At 52.7% G+C, this 11,956-nt stretch overlaps 3 protein-coding genes and 1 non-coding gene across 8 annotated transcripts in view; 3 read left to right on the forward strand and 1 right to left on the reverse strand.

Moving 5' to 3' along the window:
* IFT122 (intraflagellar transport 122) overlaps positions 1 to 5,506 on the reverse strand; it is a 31,245-nt gene extending 25,739 nt beyond the window's left edge. For 2 of the 3 annotated variants that reach the window (XM_064667078.1, XM_064667077.1), the window contains exons 1-7: positions 5,395 to 5,506; positions 5,142 to 5,208; positions 3,942 to 4,026; positions 3,083 to 3,161; positions 2,233 to 2,309; positions 1,735 to 1,801; positions 782 to 928 (exon numbers count right to left, since the gene is read on the reverse strand). In XM_064667078.1, the coding sequence (XP_064523148.1) occupies positions 782 to 928; positions 1,735 to 1,801; positions 2,233 to 2,309; positions 3,083 to 3,161; positions 3,942 to 4,026; positions 5,142 to 5,208; positions 5,395 to 5,435 (563 nt within the window). In that variant the 5' untranslated portion in view covers positions 5,436 to 5,506. The remainder of the gene's footprint in view (positions 1 to 781; positions 929 to 1,734; positions 1,802 to 2,232; positions 2,310 to 3,082; positions 3,162 to 3,941; positions 4,027 to 5,141; positions 5,209 to 5,394) is intronic. The other variant, XM_064667079.1, reaches the window with a different exon arrangement.
* Positions 5,507 to 5,656: 150 nt separating this feature from the next.
* On the forward strand, positions 5,657 to 9,280 carry MBD4 (methyl-CpG binding domain 4, DNA glycosylase). 3 transcript variants are annotated; one of them, XR_010433344.1, is made up of 8 exons: positions 5,657 to 5,715; positions 5,859 to 5,966; positions 6,137 to 6,960; positions 7,290 to 7,364; positions 7,681 to 7,815; positions 8,022 to 8,185; positions 8,827 to 8,930; positions 9,047 to 9,133. XR_010433344.1 is itself a non-coding variant. In XM_064667095.1 (8 exons), the coding sequence occupies exons 1-8, from the start codon at positions 5,672 to 5,674 to the stop codon at positions 9,122 to 9,124; spliced, it is 1,518 nt and encodes a 505-aa protein (XP_064523165.1). In that variant the 5' UTR covers positions 5,657 to 5,671; the 3' UTR covers positions 9,125 to 9,280. The 3 variants fall into 3 exon arrangements, 2 of the variants coding, with proteins under 2 accessions (XP_064523165.1, XP_064523166.1); XM_064667095.1 differs by having other exon boundaries at positions 8,036 to 8,185; positions 9,047 to 9,280; XM_064667096.1 differs by having other exon boundaries at positions 6,137 to 6,543; positions 8,036 to 8,185; positions 9,047 to 9,280.
* Positions 9,281 to 9,895: 615 nt separating this feature from the next.
* Positions 9,896 to 11,893, forward strand: RPL32 (ribosomal protein L32). Its single transcript, XM_064667105.1, has 4 exons — positions 9,896 to 10,055; positions 10,651 to 10,751; positions 10,959 to 11,140; positions 11,721 to 11,893. The coding sequence occupies exons 2-4, from the start codon at positions 10,656 to 10,658 to the stop codon at positions 11,848 to 11,850; spliced, it is 408 nt and encodes a 135-aa protein (XP_064523175.1). The 5' UTR covers positions 9,896 to 10,055; positions 10,651 to 10,655; the 3' UTR covers positions 11,851 to 11,893.
* Positions 10,451 to 10,586, forward strand: LOC135420561 (small nucleolar RNA SNORA7). The gene has a single exon (XR_010433599.1). It is a non-coding gene; the product is annotated as a small nucleolar RNA SNORA7 (small nucleolar RNA).
* Positions 11,894 to 11,956: the final 63 nt, after the last annotated feature.

Raw genomic sequence — 11,956 nt, forward strand, 5'->3', positions numbered from 1 at the left:
CCCACACCCCCCCAAAACTCCATCAATCAAAATCAGTAAAAAAGACAAAAGAAATGTTTCTGCAGATCTGACGATGCTGCATCTCAAATCCTGGGGTCAGCTTTGTGTCCCTCACTGTAAGAAAGACATTGAGGGGCTGGAGCATGTCGAGGGAAGGGAACAGAGTTGGGGAAGGGTCTGGAGCACCAAGAGCAGCTGAGGAAGCTGGGGAGGCTCAGCCTGGAAAAAAGGAGGCTCAAGGAGGACCTTCTTGCTCTCTGCAACTCCCTTACAGGAGGGAGGAACCAGGGAGGGTCGAGCTCTGGTCCCAGGGGACAAGGGACAGGATGAGTGGAAACGGCCTCAAGCTGTGCCAGGGGAGGGTCAGGTTGAATATCAAGAAAATTTCTTCCCTGAAAGGATGGTCAGGAATTGGCACAGCTGCCCAGGGCAGTGATGGAGTCACCATCCCTGAAGTGATTTAAAAGCCATGTGGATGTGGCACCTGGGAACATGGGTCAGTGGTGGCCTTGGCAGTGCTGAGGGAATGGCTGGACTCGATGACCTTGGAGGGCTTTCCAACCTAAACAATCCCACGTCTACAATCTAAGTGAAACTTGTTCCCAGCTTCTCCACTCAATTAAAGACTGGCAGCAAAGCCAAAACCCCAAGATATGATCACTTAAAAAAGGTAACGTACATGGCATGTTTCATCAAGGATAAAAGTCAAGCCCTTCTGCAATCAATGAGCCACAGATTATCTATTCAGCATGAAAAAAAAGGGAAGGATGAAATTATTTACCTGGAAGGATTCCAACAAATTGACCATATTGGAGAGGAGGAACCCCCTGGACGTTCTATTTTTACTTTCTCATCCCCATTTTTGTTCCTTATGCTGACAATGCCGTTGAACATCCCCAAAGCAAGATACTGGCCATCATTTGTCCAGCTGAGAAAACACACACATACTGAACAGTAAACTACTACAAACAAGCAGCAGGAAGGTAGGATGGTACAGCACACTCACACAGGGATGGTAGATTCAAATATATTTCTAAGAGGGAGTTCTGAGAGGTAGCCAGTAAATCTACAGTTTGTTTATGCATCTAAATCCACATTTATGGCAACAGCATGCACTACATCGAGAACACTTTATCATATACACAGAAATAAAAAAATAAATTAAAGCTATCATCTGCTTGCAACACTTGTAACATGTGCTAAGTCACAGATCCATTTTGGGGATGGCAGTGTTGGCAGCACACCAGAATGCTTTAAAAACCACATTTAGAACATGATCAGATAGAACTGCCTGGTGTGGGACAGAGGGGGCCTGGGGTCTAATCTGTTCTCTGTTGGATAGAGTACTGGATAGATGGATAACTTCAACTAATGAACCCTTGCTTCAGGTTGCCCCCAACAGTAATACCTCCTTCAACTGAAAACACCAACAGTACAAAGGATGAATAACTTTACAAATAAAAATTGCAATTATTTTTCCTCTAATTTAATTCTATTGTTATTGTACAAGATGGACAAATAGAGGGACAGAGAACCTAAGACACTTGCTCGAGACTAGAACATCTCTCTGATGCTTTCAGAAGAATTTGGTTATAAACAGAACAAAATAAAACCCAAAAATTTTGCTATTGAAAAAGAAGGGGGGGAAACCAGGTTTTTTTAAGCTTGCATCTTATTTGGAATGGTTTGTATTGAAACTAACTTAAATGACTTAAGGTAATCCTTAAAACTTACCTACAGCAGGTGATCCTACAGCTTGTTTTATGTTTAGAGACTGACTTCTGTTCAGGAGACCACAAGCCTTGATAAAAACAAACAAGAAGCCAATGACAAATAAGCATGAGCCAGAGTTCAGACTGGAAACTAATATTGTTGGAGAACTCGGCTGGGACTCCAAAGGCATCAAAGTCTTGTCCACTGCTAGAAGGACACTTAAATATATATTATTTATCAGTAAATGGGAAAAAAATCCATCTAAATAACAGAGGGTGTCTTTGCAAAAAATTCCAGTAATAACAGAGCAGCATGTTTCATCCTGTGGCCCCTCACTACACTGGCCTTTCCCACTGGGATTAAGTGATTTAAATCAGTATCCAATGTCACTGAGCCTTAGATAGCTTTGTGTCACATCTCTTCTGCAGATACAGAGCTGTACCTATCTGTGGCTAGCTTAGCTATCAACTGTAATGGAATTCACTGGCTCAGTGGAAAAGTTCAAGGGAAAAGACATACCAAAATCCCCAGACGAGCAGGATGCCAGCTGATGAGTGAGAGGATTGTATGAAATGCACTGGATAGAGTCATTATGCCTAGAATGAAGTTAAAATCAGATTTCAATAAATCATTCTTAAATGCCCCTTTTCTGACTTTCAACAAGAGAGCTGAAAGCTTTACCAGATGCCAAAATAACTGGATTGGTTTATAGTACATCAAGTTAATCTGCTATTACTGTAAAGTAAATCCGTAATAAACCTTACAAAAATCGTCTCCAAGTGGCAGGATACAGTGCATTTCATCAAGATTAGCTAAAACTGTAGAGCAAGAGTGGTTTGTGAAATATGACTAAATGTTGTATCCAAATTCTAAACCAAGTGTGCTCATGCAGGCTCCGTGCAGTGACCAGCTCGTGCAAACCGACTCGTGATAAATGTGCAGTCCGAAACAGAACGTGAGCTGGCACTTCAGAGGGCTGATATAAACACAGAGCCAGGAGATTGAAATAGACCAAAAGTACCAAAGCCATCTTTAATTTGATCTTTAACCAGAATTGTGGTATATTATACCAGAACGGTCACATTGTCTTTCATTTTATTCTGACCTATTCTGAGTTTCCCCAGTTCTCTACCAGCCCTCTAAACTCAGAGATTTATTTCGACTCTCCACCCACTTTTATCCCCTTAATTGCTTTTCTGCCTCATTCAGATACGTGAACTGTTCTTTCCCTCCTCCCTCCCCTACCACCCTTGGCATTTCCTCTGACCTTCATGAACTTTCTCCAAGTCTAACAGCTCGTGCTCTTTGAGAGCAGCAGTGCATAATCAAAATTGGCTTTTGAAGCACAGAACTGAATGGCATCACTTACGTGTACTTCAGAATTCCTTCTAACTTTGAAGTCCAAATTATCACACTTTTATCAGCAGAGCCAGATGCGAAACGCTTGCCTAGGAATTGGAGATCATTTAAATCCCACATGTACAAAAATCACTTTCACTCCCAATACTCAATCAAAGAGAGAGCAAGAAGTTCTTGAACTTGACAAGGCTCAAGTAATAAAGGGGCTGACACTGAGTGCCTGGATGTGCCCGTGCTTCCCCAGCCACGTGGAACTCCAATGGCTGTACTGCACCCTTCCCACAGCCCTGTGAGCAACCCGACCTTCCAGTGCTGCCAGCCCCATGGGAACAGTGACAAGGAAAATGGGGACATTGTCACAGGAACACCCATCACTCAAACAGCAGCAGCTGCAGGAAGCCCCCTGAGCCCATAGAGTGAGTCCCTCAGAATGAGAGTCAGAGACCATGACAGAGCTGGAAGCAGAGGGGGGTCTGCAGTGAGCAGGTAACGTGTGAAGGATCAGATCAGAAAGCTCCAGGATAGAACTATGGAAAAAAAGGTGAGCAGTAGAAAGAGGGATGTCTGGGGCGAACCCTCTCCTCACATTACCCACGAATATACACTTAACCAGTACTAAACTTAAACTGAAGTGGAAGGAGCAGTGGGACCCCAGCTCTTGGATTCCCAAGTGACCCTACAGCCAGCACCTTGTATAGCAGATTGAACCCTCCACTGAGCAACAAATCCCAGCACTTGCTAAAGAATAAACCCCAGCACTCACGTGCTGTGACCGAAACAACAGCCATTTCTCTGTTTTCAATGGGCAACAACAAATGGGAGAGATGCACTTCACAAACCAGACTAACAAAGCCCCAAAGGATATTTACCATCTTTGGCATAAGCCACACAGTACACAGTGTCCTTATGTCCTTTCAAAGGCTGAATTAGGGTTCCATCAGAAGTATCATATACCTGTTTAAATGGGGAGAAAAAACCAAACCAAACATACAAACAGAAGAAATTATATGAAAAATCTTCCAGTGAATCACAGAACCATAAACTGGTTTGGAGGGGAAGGGACCTTAAAGCTCATCCTGTTCCACCCCCATGCCATGGGCAGGGACACCTTCCACTAGATCACATTACTCCAAGTCCTGTCCAACCTGGCCTTGAACACTTCTAGGGTGAGGACTGTGAATTTAAAATTACTGAGGGACAACAAATTATGCACTTCCTTTTGTGCCTGCTTTTTGCATAGTACACAGTTCATACAAGACAAAATGTTGTCAAGCATAGAAGCAGCTTTCTATAACATGATACTTCTTGTGAGGAAAGAAGAATCAGTACTAGAAAATTACACACACAAAAGAGATTTCCCACCAGCTCATTTGGCAGCTTGTTTTACGTCTTACTGGTTTTTTATCTTTTATTTTCATCTTTTACATCTTGTTGTTAAACATCTTTCTCCACATTAGATGTTTAAAGGCAATAAATTACTGCAAAGGGGCATCACTAAATGCACCATTCTGTGAGCACTGAAAATAACTCCTGCTGTCCTGCAGTGCTGAACTCTGCAATCCACCCTTCCCTGCAGCTCCTACACCTGCCCCACCTGAAAGCTTTGCAGGACCTGTGAGCAGCTGGTCCGGAGCTGCTCTTGCAGCAGCTCCAGGGTCCCACAAACAGCTCGGGCTGAAGGTTCCCACAACACCAGGACATGGATTTGAGTCTCTCCCCTTCCCACAGAGATTTTAGTGAAACTTGTACCAGCACAGCCCCTGCACTCCGTGCTCTGTGCCAGGCCCGGGGGCAGGTTCATGGATTTCAAACCTCGGGCGAGGCACGAGAGGACGAGATGATGCAAATAACTTAAATCTCATTACTTTTGGAAATAGAGCTTAAAACTTGGTAAGAAATATTAAAAAGCTTCAAATCACTTTAGAGTTGGCCTGCATTAATATGTATGTGGCTGTGAGGCTGGGCTGGCAGAGATAAGGGGATTTCGGATAGGTTATATTCATAAGTTAACGTGGAAGAAATCACATTCATACAGCTGTAGAGGAGAGAGGACAGGAAGGTTTCCCTACCAGCAGCCTGTTTCCAGCAGCAACTATTAGCTGGGTCCCATCCGGCTTGAACGCGAGGTCGTAAATACTGAGGGAAACAAACCAACCAAAAACCCCGTCTTAGGAGGCAGAAAACACACTCCCTGAGCATCGGAGGTGCCACACACCCGACACTGGTAAAGGCACGGTGAGGGTGGGTCTGACTCCCGAGTGAACCTCCGGGACCGCCCCCGCGCTGCCGCCCCGCACACCGGGTATCCCCGGGGCCGCTCACCACTGCTCGGCCCTGTCGCGCCAGGTGAGCGCGGCCCGCATGGCCGGGCCCGCACCGCCCTCAGTGCCCGGGCCCGCACTGCCCTCACGGGCCCGCACTGCCCTGACGGCCCCGCACCGCCCTCACGGCCCCTCGCCCGGGCCCGCACCGCGCCGGCCGCCACGGGCAACGCGCCTGCGCGCGGGGGCCGCCGGCGCGACAGGGGGCGCTGCCGGGGGGCGCGCGGGCCGGACGGGCCGGACGGGCCGCGGGGCGTCACGTGACCGGGGCGCGGGAAATGGTGGCGGCGGGAGCGGCGGGAGCGGCGGGAGCGGCGGACGGGTAACGGCGGGACGGGCCGGGAGCGGGGCCGGGGCGAGCTGGCTCCTGGGACTATGTGGGGCTCTGGTTCGGGCCCAGGCTTGATCCGCCGCCCCCGGGCCCCCCCGGAGCAGGACCTCACCGGGGCTCTCCTTCCCCTGCAGGCCCCGCGGCCCGGCGGGGCCCAGCGCCGTTCCCCGCGGGTGGCAGCGGGTGAGCAGCCGCAGGCGGGCGGGCAGGACGGCCGGGAGGATCGACGTGTGCTTTGTCAGGTGAGGCCGGGGGCCGTAGCTCTGTGTGGCCTTTCTTGGCCGAGCCACACAAACGCACCCCAACAACTGTTTCTGCCCTTATTTGGTTTTTTTTTTAATGTACCATAAGTTTTTCAGCAAAAAGCAAGAGAATGCACAAGTCACTAATTTACTTTCCTTTCCTACCGCAGCCCCGAAGGGAAGAAGCTGAGGTCGAAACGAGCGCTTGTGGAGTATTTTCAGAAAACTGGGGAGACAACACTGAAAGCAGCAGATTTTGATTTCACAGCTCCTCGGGAAAGCACACGCTCGGGGGTGAGGGGATGCAGCAGAAGAGCTGCGAGGACTGACCTGGAGAAGGACGATTGTCATAGCCAAGTGCAGGAGCTCTGTGTGCAGAATGGGTCCAAGGATGGAATTGAGAACATCCACACTGGGAATGGACACCTGGAAGACGTTACATCCACTTTGGAAAGCACAGATTTGGTCATGGATAGCACAGACCCAGAGAAGGGTTTGAAAACAAAAAGGAAGGGGGCAGGTGGGAAAAGTGTCCAGAGTAGAAAACCTGCGAAGAGCTCAGAAAGGAGGAGCCAAGGTGACCCCCAGAGCAAGAGGCAGAGAAGAGTCTGTAGCACACGGCAGATCGAGTGTGTTCAGAACAAGAGGTTCTGTAGACAGACAGACAGGAGTGGGGCTGACAGCCAGGGTGTGGGTGATGTGAGTGCTGAGCCTGTGGGTGCAGGCAAAGCTCTGTCAGCAGTGTCCAGGGCACAGGCAGGCACACGGCTGAGGTCAGTGGCTGCTGGCTCCCAGAGGGACCTGGGGCACCTGCCAGAGGAGGGTCCTGTGGGGACAGGCTCCAGTGACCCAGCTGAGGAGAAATCCCACGGACTGGAGACAGGGAAGGAGCCAGATGGGGGGCCTGTGGGTAAGCAGGATGTTAAATCCAACACCGAGGCGGATGCTGAGCCGTGGGACAGGACGAGCTGCACAACTGTCAGAGGGGCATCAGGTACATGTGTGTGTGAGCAGAATGTGACCCCAGCCCTCACCTTCTGCCAGGGTGTCCTGACTGTTTGAGCCAGGTGTTCTGTTTTGGGTTGACCTGCTCTAACATTGAAAACTGTCTCATTTCTTTATCCAACAGCATTTAACTTAATGCAGATTTAGTCACACCTGGGACTTTCTGTTCCAAACTCTCGAGCTCTACAGTGTGAGACCTGCAGGGGATCTAGGGCATGTGTGTGTTCTGTGCATGACAAAAATTTCTTCTGTTTCCATCGCAGCATAAAGTGGTATGTTGGTTCTTCTTCCTAATGCTGAGGTTCTATTTCTTTACAGAAGAGTCTGTCCCACGAACACAAGTGGAGAGAAGGAAAACAAGTCCATATTTTTCCAGTAAATACAGCAAAGAAGGTATTGTATTCTTTAGGGAAATGTATTTTTTTTATGGGGGAGGGATAGGATGGCTCAGGGTCAAGTGATGTTCTGGCAAATGCCTTGCAGTTTGAGGCTGGCAGCCTTGGCTCTGGCTGCAGCTGTGCCAGAGGGGACGCAGTCCCCTGCAGCCTTGGAAAGGCTGTGTGGGAACTGCCATGGCTCCATCCACACACAGTGCCCCCACAAAGATCAATCTGCTTCCAAGGTCTTAATTTTAATTTTTCTTTTTTAACTAAATAGGTAAACCTGTCCTTTCCTGACCAATAAATATTTCTGTGTTGCCTCTGTACAGCCCCCAACCCACCCAGAAGGAAAGCCCTCAGAAAATGGACCCCTCCACGTTCTCCTTTCAATCTGGTCCAAGAAACGCTCTTCCATGATCCATGGAAGCTTCTCATTGCCACCATATTTCTCAATAAAACTTCAGGTAAGGGTGTTGTGTGAATGTTGGGAGGTGTTGCAGGGATAAAACTGATGCCAGTTCTAATGGCATTAATGAAAGAATAGTTGTATATTAACTCACATCAGTGTGAAACAATCTTTAGTTGGTAACTCTTGCCTTGGAAAAGCTCACTTAAGAAAGCACTTGGATAATGCAGAAGGAGAATTCCTGGCCCAGCCTTCTGCTCACAGGCTTCTTTCACCAGGGAAAATGGCAATTCCAGTGCTCTGGGAGTTCCTGAAGAAGTACCCTTCTCCTGAGGTAGCCAGGGCTGCAGACTGGAAAGAGATGTCAGAGCTGCTCAAACCTCTCGGCCTCTACGAACTCAGAGCCAAAACCATCATCAGGTTCTCGGGTGGGTTTTCCTGATACCTGGAATGGTCTCTGTTACGCTGGCAAAAGGCAAACGGCTTCAATCCAAATACTGCTCTGTGGCTTCTCCTCTGTTTGGCAGTTTGGTGACCTAGTGGGTTATTTTGTGCATCATTTGGGCTCTGTTAGTGTCACACGGGCTGAGCTGCTGATCCCAGTCTGAACGGGGAGGGAAGTGCCAGCCAGGGGGAGTTGTGCAGGAGACCAGGAGATTTCCTGGAGTGGAGGAGACCCAACACTGGCAGCACTGCTGCTATGTTTGCAGCACTGGGATAGGATGGCTCTACTCAGGGTTGCTCTGGTGACCTGCAGAAGGCCCTTCCAGTGGAATTTCTCTATGATTCTAATATTTTCTAAACTCAGAACCTGCAGAGGAATACTTTGTTCTGAGAAGAGAGAGGTGACTGAAACTCTCCTATGGTGAATTGTTGAAAAAGTGCTTAAGATGTACCTGTGGGGATTCATGGCCTGCATTCACCAGGAAACACCTAAAACTTGGAGTTTTATTTGAAATGTACCAAAGTGGAGCCGTGTTCCACTGGCACAGAGGGAGAGTTCTGCCCAGGTGTTCCCTGTGCCTGGTGCAGGTGAGGGGGTGCCCGAGGGCTGTGCCCTGCCTTGCAGGTGAGTACCTGAGCAAGCGGTGGCGGTACCCGATCGAGCTCCACGGCATCGGCAAGTACGGCAACGACTCCTACAGGATCTTCTGCGTCAACGAGTGGAAGGAGGTGGGCACTGCAGCCGGGGCAGGTCTGGGCTTGTGTCTGCCGACCCCTGGGAATAGAAAACCAACACTCACAGTGTTGCAGTGATGAGGTGTTTTAGAACTTTCCCTGTGTTCCAGGTGCAGCCACAGGACCACAAGTTGAACGTGTACCACGCGTGGCTGTGGGAGAACCGGGAGAGGCTGAGCCTGGACTGAGCCTAGCCGAGCTGGGGGTGCCCCAGCCCCTCCGCCTTTCCTCGGGTGTCCTCATGGTTCTTGGTGTAGATATTTGTGTGATGTCCTGGCTCGGGTCATCGCTGTAATGACAAGTGTCTGATCTGTATTTTTTTAATAAAGGTGTCCCTGGTTGTAGTGCCTGTCCCTTCCTGCAGTGCAGAGCTGTGTCCTATGCGTGCGGCCGCGTCCCCGTGCCCGCCGTCGCTGCCCCCGGAGCCGGCTCCGATCTGGAGCTGCTGGGCACGAGCAGAGGGCTCGAGGTGAAGCAGGACCGGGGACAGGAGCCGCCGCTTCGCAGACTGGCCCCGGCGCTTCCCCAGGTGCTGCCTGGGACCAGCTCCGCGACGGGAGAGATGCAGCCCCTCGGGGCCGTCACAGCCCCCGCCCTCGCTGCTCCCGGTGCCCGGGCAGCGGCAGAACCGGGGCGTCGAACCCCGGGGCTGGGCCGCTTGCTTTGGGTGTGTTGAGCCCGGCGACAGCAGCGCGGTCCAGCCGTCTGTGGCGGCGGGGAGAGGGGCCCGGAGTGGAGCCGCCGGACCGGGACCGCCATCGGGACGGGGACCGCCGCACCGCCAGGGAGCGCCCGCCCGGCTCGACTGGCGGAAGCAGGGCCCGGGCGCTGCCTTATGGAAGTGACGTCAGCAGGTCCTGGCAGCCTCGTACAGAGAACGTTGTTCGGGGCCACAGGCGGGAAGCGCCGATCTGCTCTTTTGAGGCATTCCCTCCGAACAGAGCCTGCCCGGTTCCAACTCTCGGCGGTGGTCTGGGCCCCGCCGGTGCCCGGTGCCCGCTCCGCGCGGCCTTGGCGCGTCACGCAGCTGCCAGGACCTCCCGCGTATCCCATAAGCCGCTGCGCGTGGGGCTCCTCCCTCTCTCGGCGGGGCCCGCGGCGGACGCGCCATCGGCACCGGTGAGTGCGGGTCGGGCATCCGCGGCCATCCGGGGCCAGCTGGGACCAGCTGGGACCATCCGAGGCCAGCCGGGACCCAACCGGCCCGGGGCTTACGGCACGGACCGCCCGCCCCCCTCCCCTTCCCTCCGCTTCACCTTTCCCTGGGGCGCGGGAACCGGCCCCCGCAGGGCCGGGACTCTGCCTGCCTGAGGCCTGACCCGCAGCCCTGCCCGGGCGGCGGAGCACCCTCAGCGCTCGGTCACGGGCCCGGCCGAGCCTTTGGGCCGGGCCCGGCGTGTTCGGCGCCAGCGGGTGTCGGTCGCTGTTCTCCACGAGCAGCCCTCGCCCGTCTGGCTTCGGTGCGCGGCGCCGGGCTCCAGTCAGGGCCATCGGGGGGGACGATGACACCGCGACACCTCCCAGGATCGCATCTGGAGAGCTCCCAGTGCTCTGCCAGCTTCGGAGGCGGGAGGCAGAGCCACAGCAGATGAAGACCCATTCCCTCGCCGGCCCGGCGTGGCCCGCGGGGGAAGACAGTCTGCAACACGCGCTGCACGGGGAGCCGCGCCGCGCCCGGCCGCGCTCCCCGCTCACCCCGCTCTGTGTCCCGCAGCCACCATGCCTGCCCTCAGGCCTCTCGTGAAACCCAAGATCGTCAAGAAGAGGACCAAGAAGTTCATCCGGCACCAGTCCGACCGCTATGTCAAGATCAAGGTGAGCAGTCGCTACCAGTCCCCGAGAACTGCGGGGGTGCCTTTGAGATGGTGGTGAAGGGAAGGGCAGCAGCAGCCGGGCAGTGAGGGCCTGCGGGGCCCCCGCTCTTGGCTGGAGCCAGTGCCTCGGGGCAGGCAAGGGTGTTAGCCCTCGGGCAGGGGCGTTCAGGCTGATCTCGTTGTGTAAGTGATCTGTGCGTTTCTGCAGCGCAACTGGCGCAAACCGAGGGGCATCGACAACAGAGTGCGCCGGCGCTTCAAGGGGCAGATCCTGATGCCCAACATTGGCTACGGCAGCAATAAGAAGACGAAGCACATGCTGCCTACAGGCTTCAGAAAGTTCCTGGTCCACAATGTCAAAGAGCTGGAAGTGCTGATGATGAGCAACAAGTGAGTGTGTGGGGCCTGTGTGCTCCCACCTGGGAGAGGCAGAGCAGTCGGGGGGACACAAGGGAGGTTGTTGCTTTCAAGAGCACAGATGCCATTGTGGTTTCCTCAGTGCTGCTGGTGTGGGTGCACAGAGGGGCCTTAGGGCTGTAAAACTCATACCCCTGGTAAAAATAGACATAACAATGGCGAACAGGGCTGTGGTATGTCACTGGTGACCATGGTCAGAACTGGGGCTCCAGGTCAGACCTAGGACTGAGTCTGCTTCTGTTGTTGCTTTCACTACAAAGCAATAAGAGCAGTAAGCAACACCATTAACAGCTATCTGGGACTCAGTCATTCGCAAGAAGGGCTGTGTTCTATAGTGGAGCTTCTGCTTCAGGCCAGACAGGTCAGGTTGGATCAAGGGGTGGAAATTGTGTGGTTCAGTTCCTGTGCATCGATGCCCCTGTGCTTGGCTGCGTCCAAGCAGTGCCAGCGGGATGTCTGGGGGGCTTTGCTGTGGTGGGACAGAACCAGAGGGCTTTGCCTTGGCTCTCAGCTCTGCTGGAGCTGAACCTGACATGCCATCTGTCTCTGACAGGTCGTACTGTGCAGAGATAGCCCACAACGTGTCCTCCAAGAACAGGAAGGTGATCGTGGAGAGAGCAGCACAGCTCGCCATCAAGATCACCAACCCCAATGCCAGACTGCGCAGCGAGGAGAACGAGTAACCAGGCTCTGCAGCCAGGTGTATTTAATAAAGTGTCAGTCCAACTCGGGTGCTGTTTTGCGTGGGCAGAGCAGGGGCAGCAGCCCGGCCTGGCTGTCTCGGGGCAC

The sequence above is a fragment of the Pseudopipra pipra genome, chromosome 11 (genome assembly GCF_036250125.1).
Source record: "Pseudopipra pipra isolate bDixPip1 chromosome 11, bDixPip1.hap1, whole genome shotgun sequence".
In the NCBI taxonomy this organism is placed as follows: domain Eukaryota; kingdom Metazoa; phylum Chordata; class Aves; order Passeriformes; family Pipridae; genus Pseudopipra; species Pseudopipra pipra.

Excerpts from the sequence above, each read along its gene's own strand:
- MBD4 (XM_064667095.1), top strand. The coding sequence starts at position 5,672 with ATGGTGGCGGCGGGAGCGGCGGGAGCGGCGGGAGCGGCGGACGG. Across the intron at positions 5,716-5,858 it reads GCGGCGGGAGCGGCGGACGG|GCCCCGCGGCCCGGCGGGGC; the intron begins GTAACGGCGGGA and ends CTTCCCCTGCAG. Across the intron at positions 8,186-8,826 it reads AACCATCATCAGGTTCTCGG|GTGAGTACCTGAGCAAGCGG; the intron begins GTGGGTTTTCCT and ends CCTGCCTTGCAG.
- RPL32 (XM_064667105.1), top strand. The coding sequence starts at position 10,656 with ATGCCTGCCCTCAGGCCTCTCGTGAAACCCAAGATCGTCAAGAAGAGG. Across the intron at positions 10,752-10,958 it reads ACCGCTATGTCAAGATCAAG|CGCAACTGGCGCAAACCGAG; the intron begins GTGAGCAGTCGC and ends GCGTTTCTGCAG. Across the intron at positions 11,141-11,720 it reads GTGCTGATGATGAGCAACAA|GTCGTACTGTGCAGAGATAG; the intron begins GTGAGTGTGTGG and ends TGTCTCTGACAG.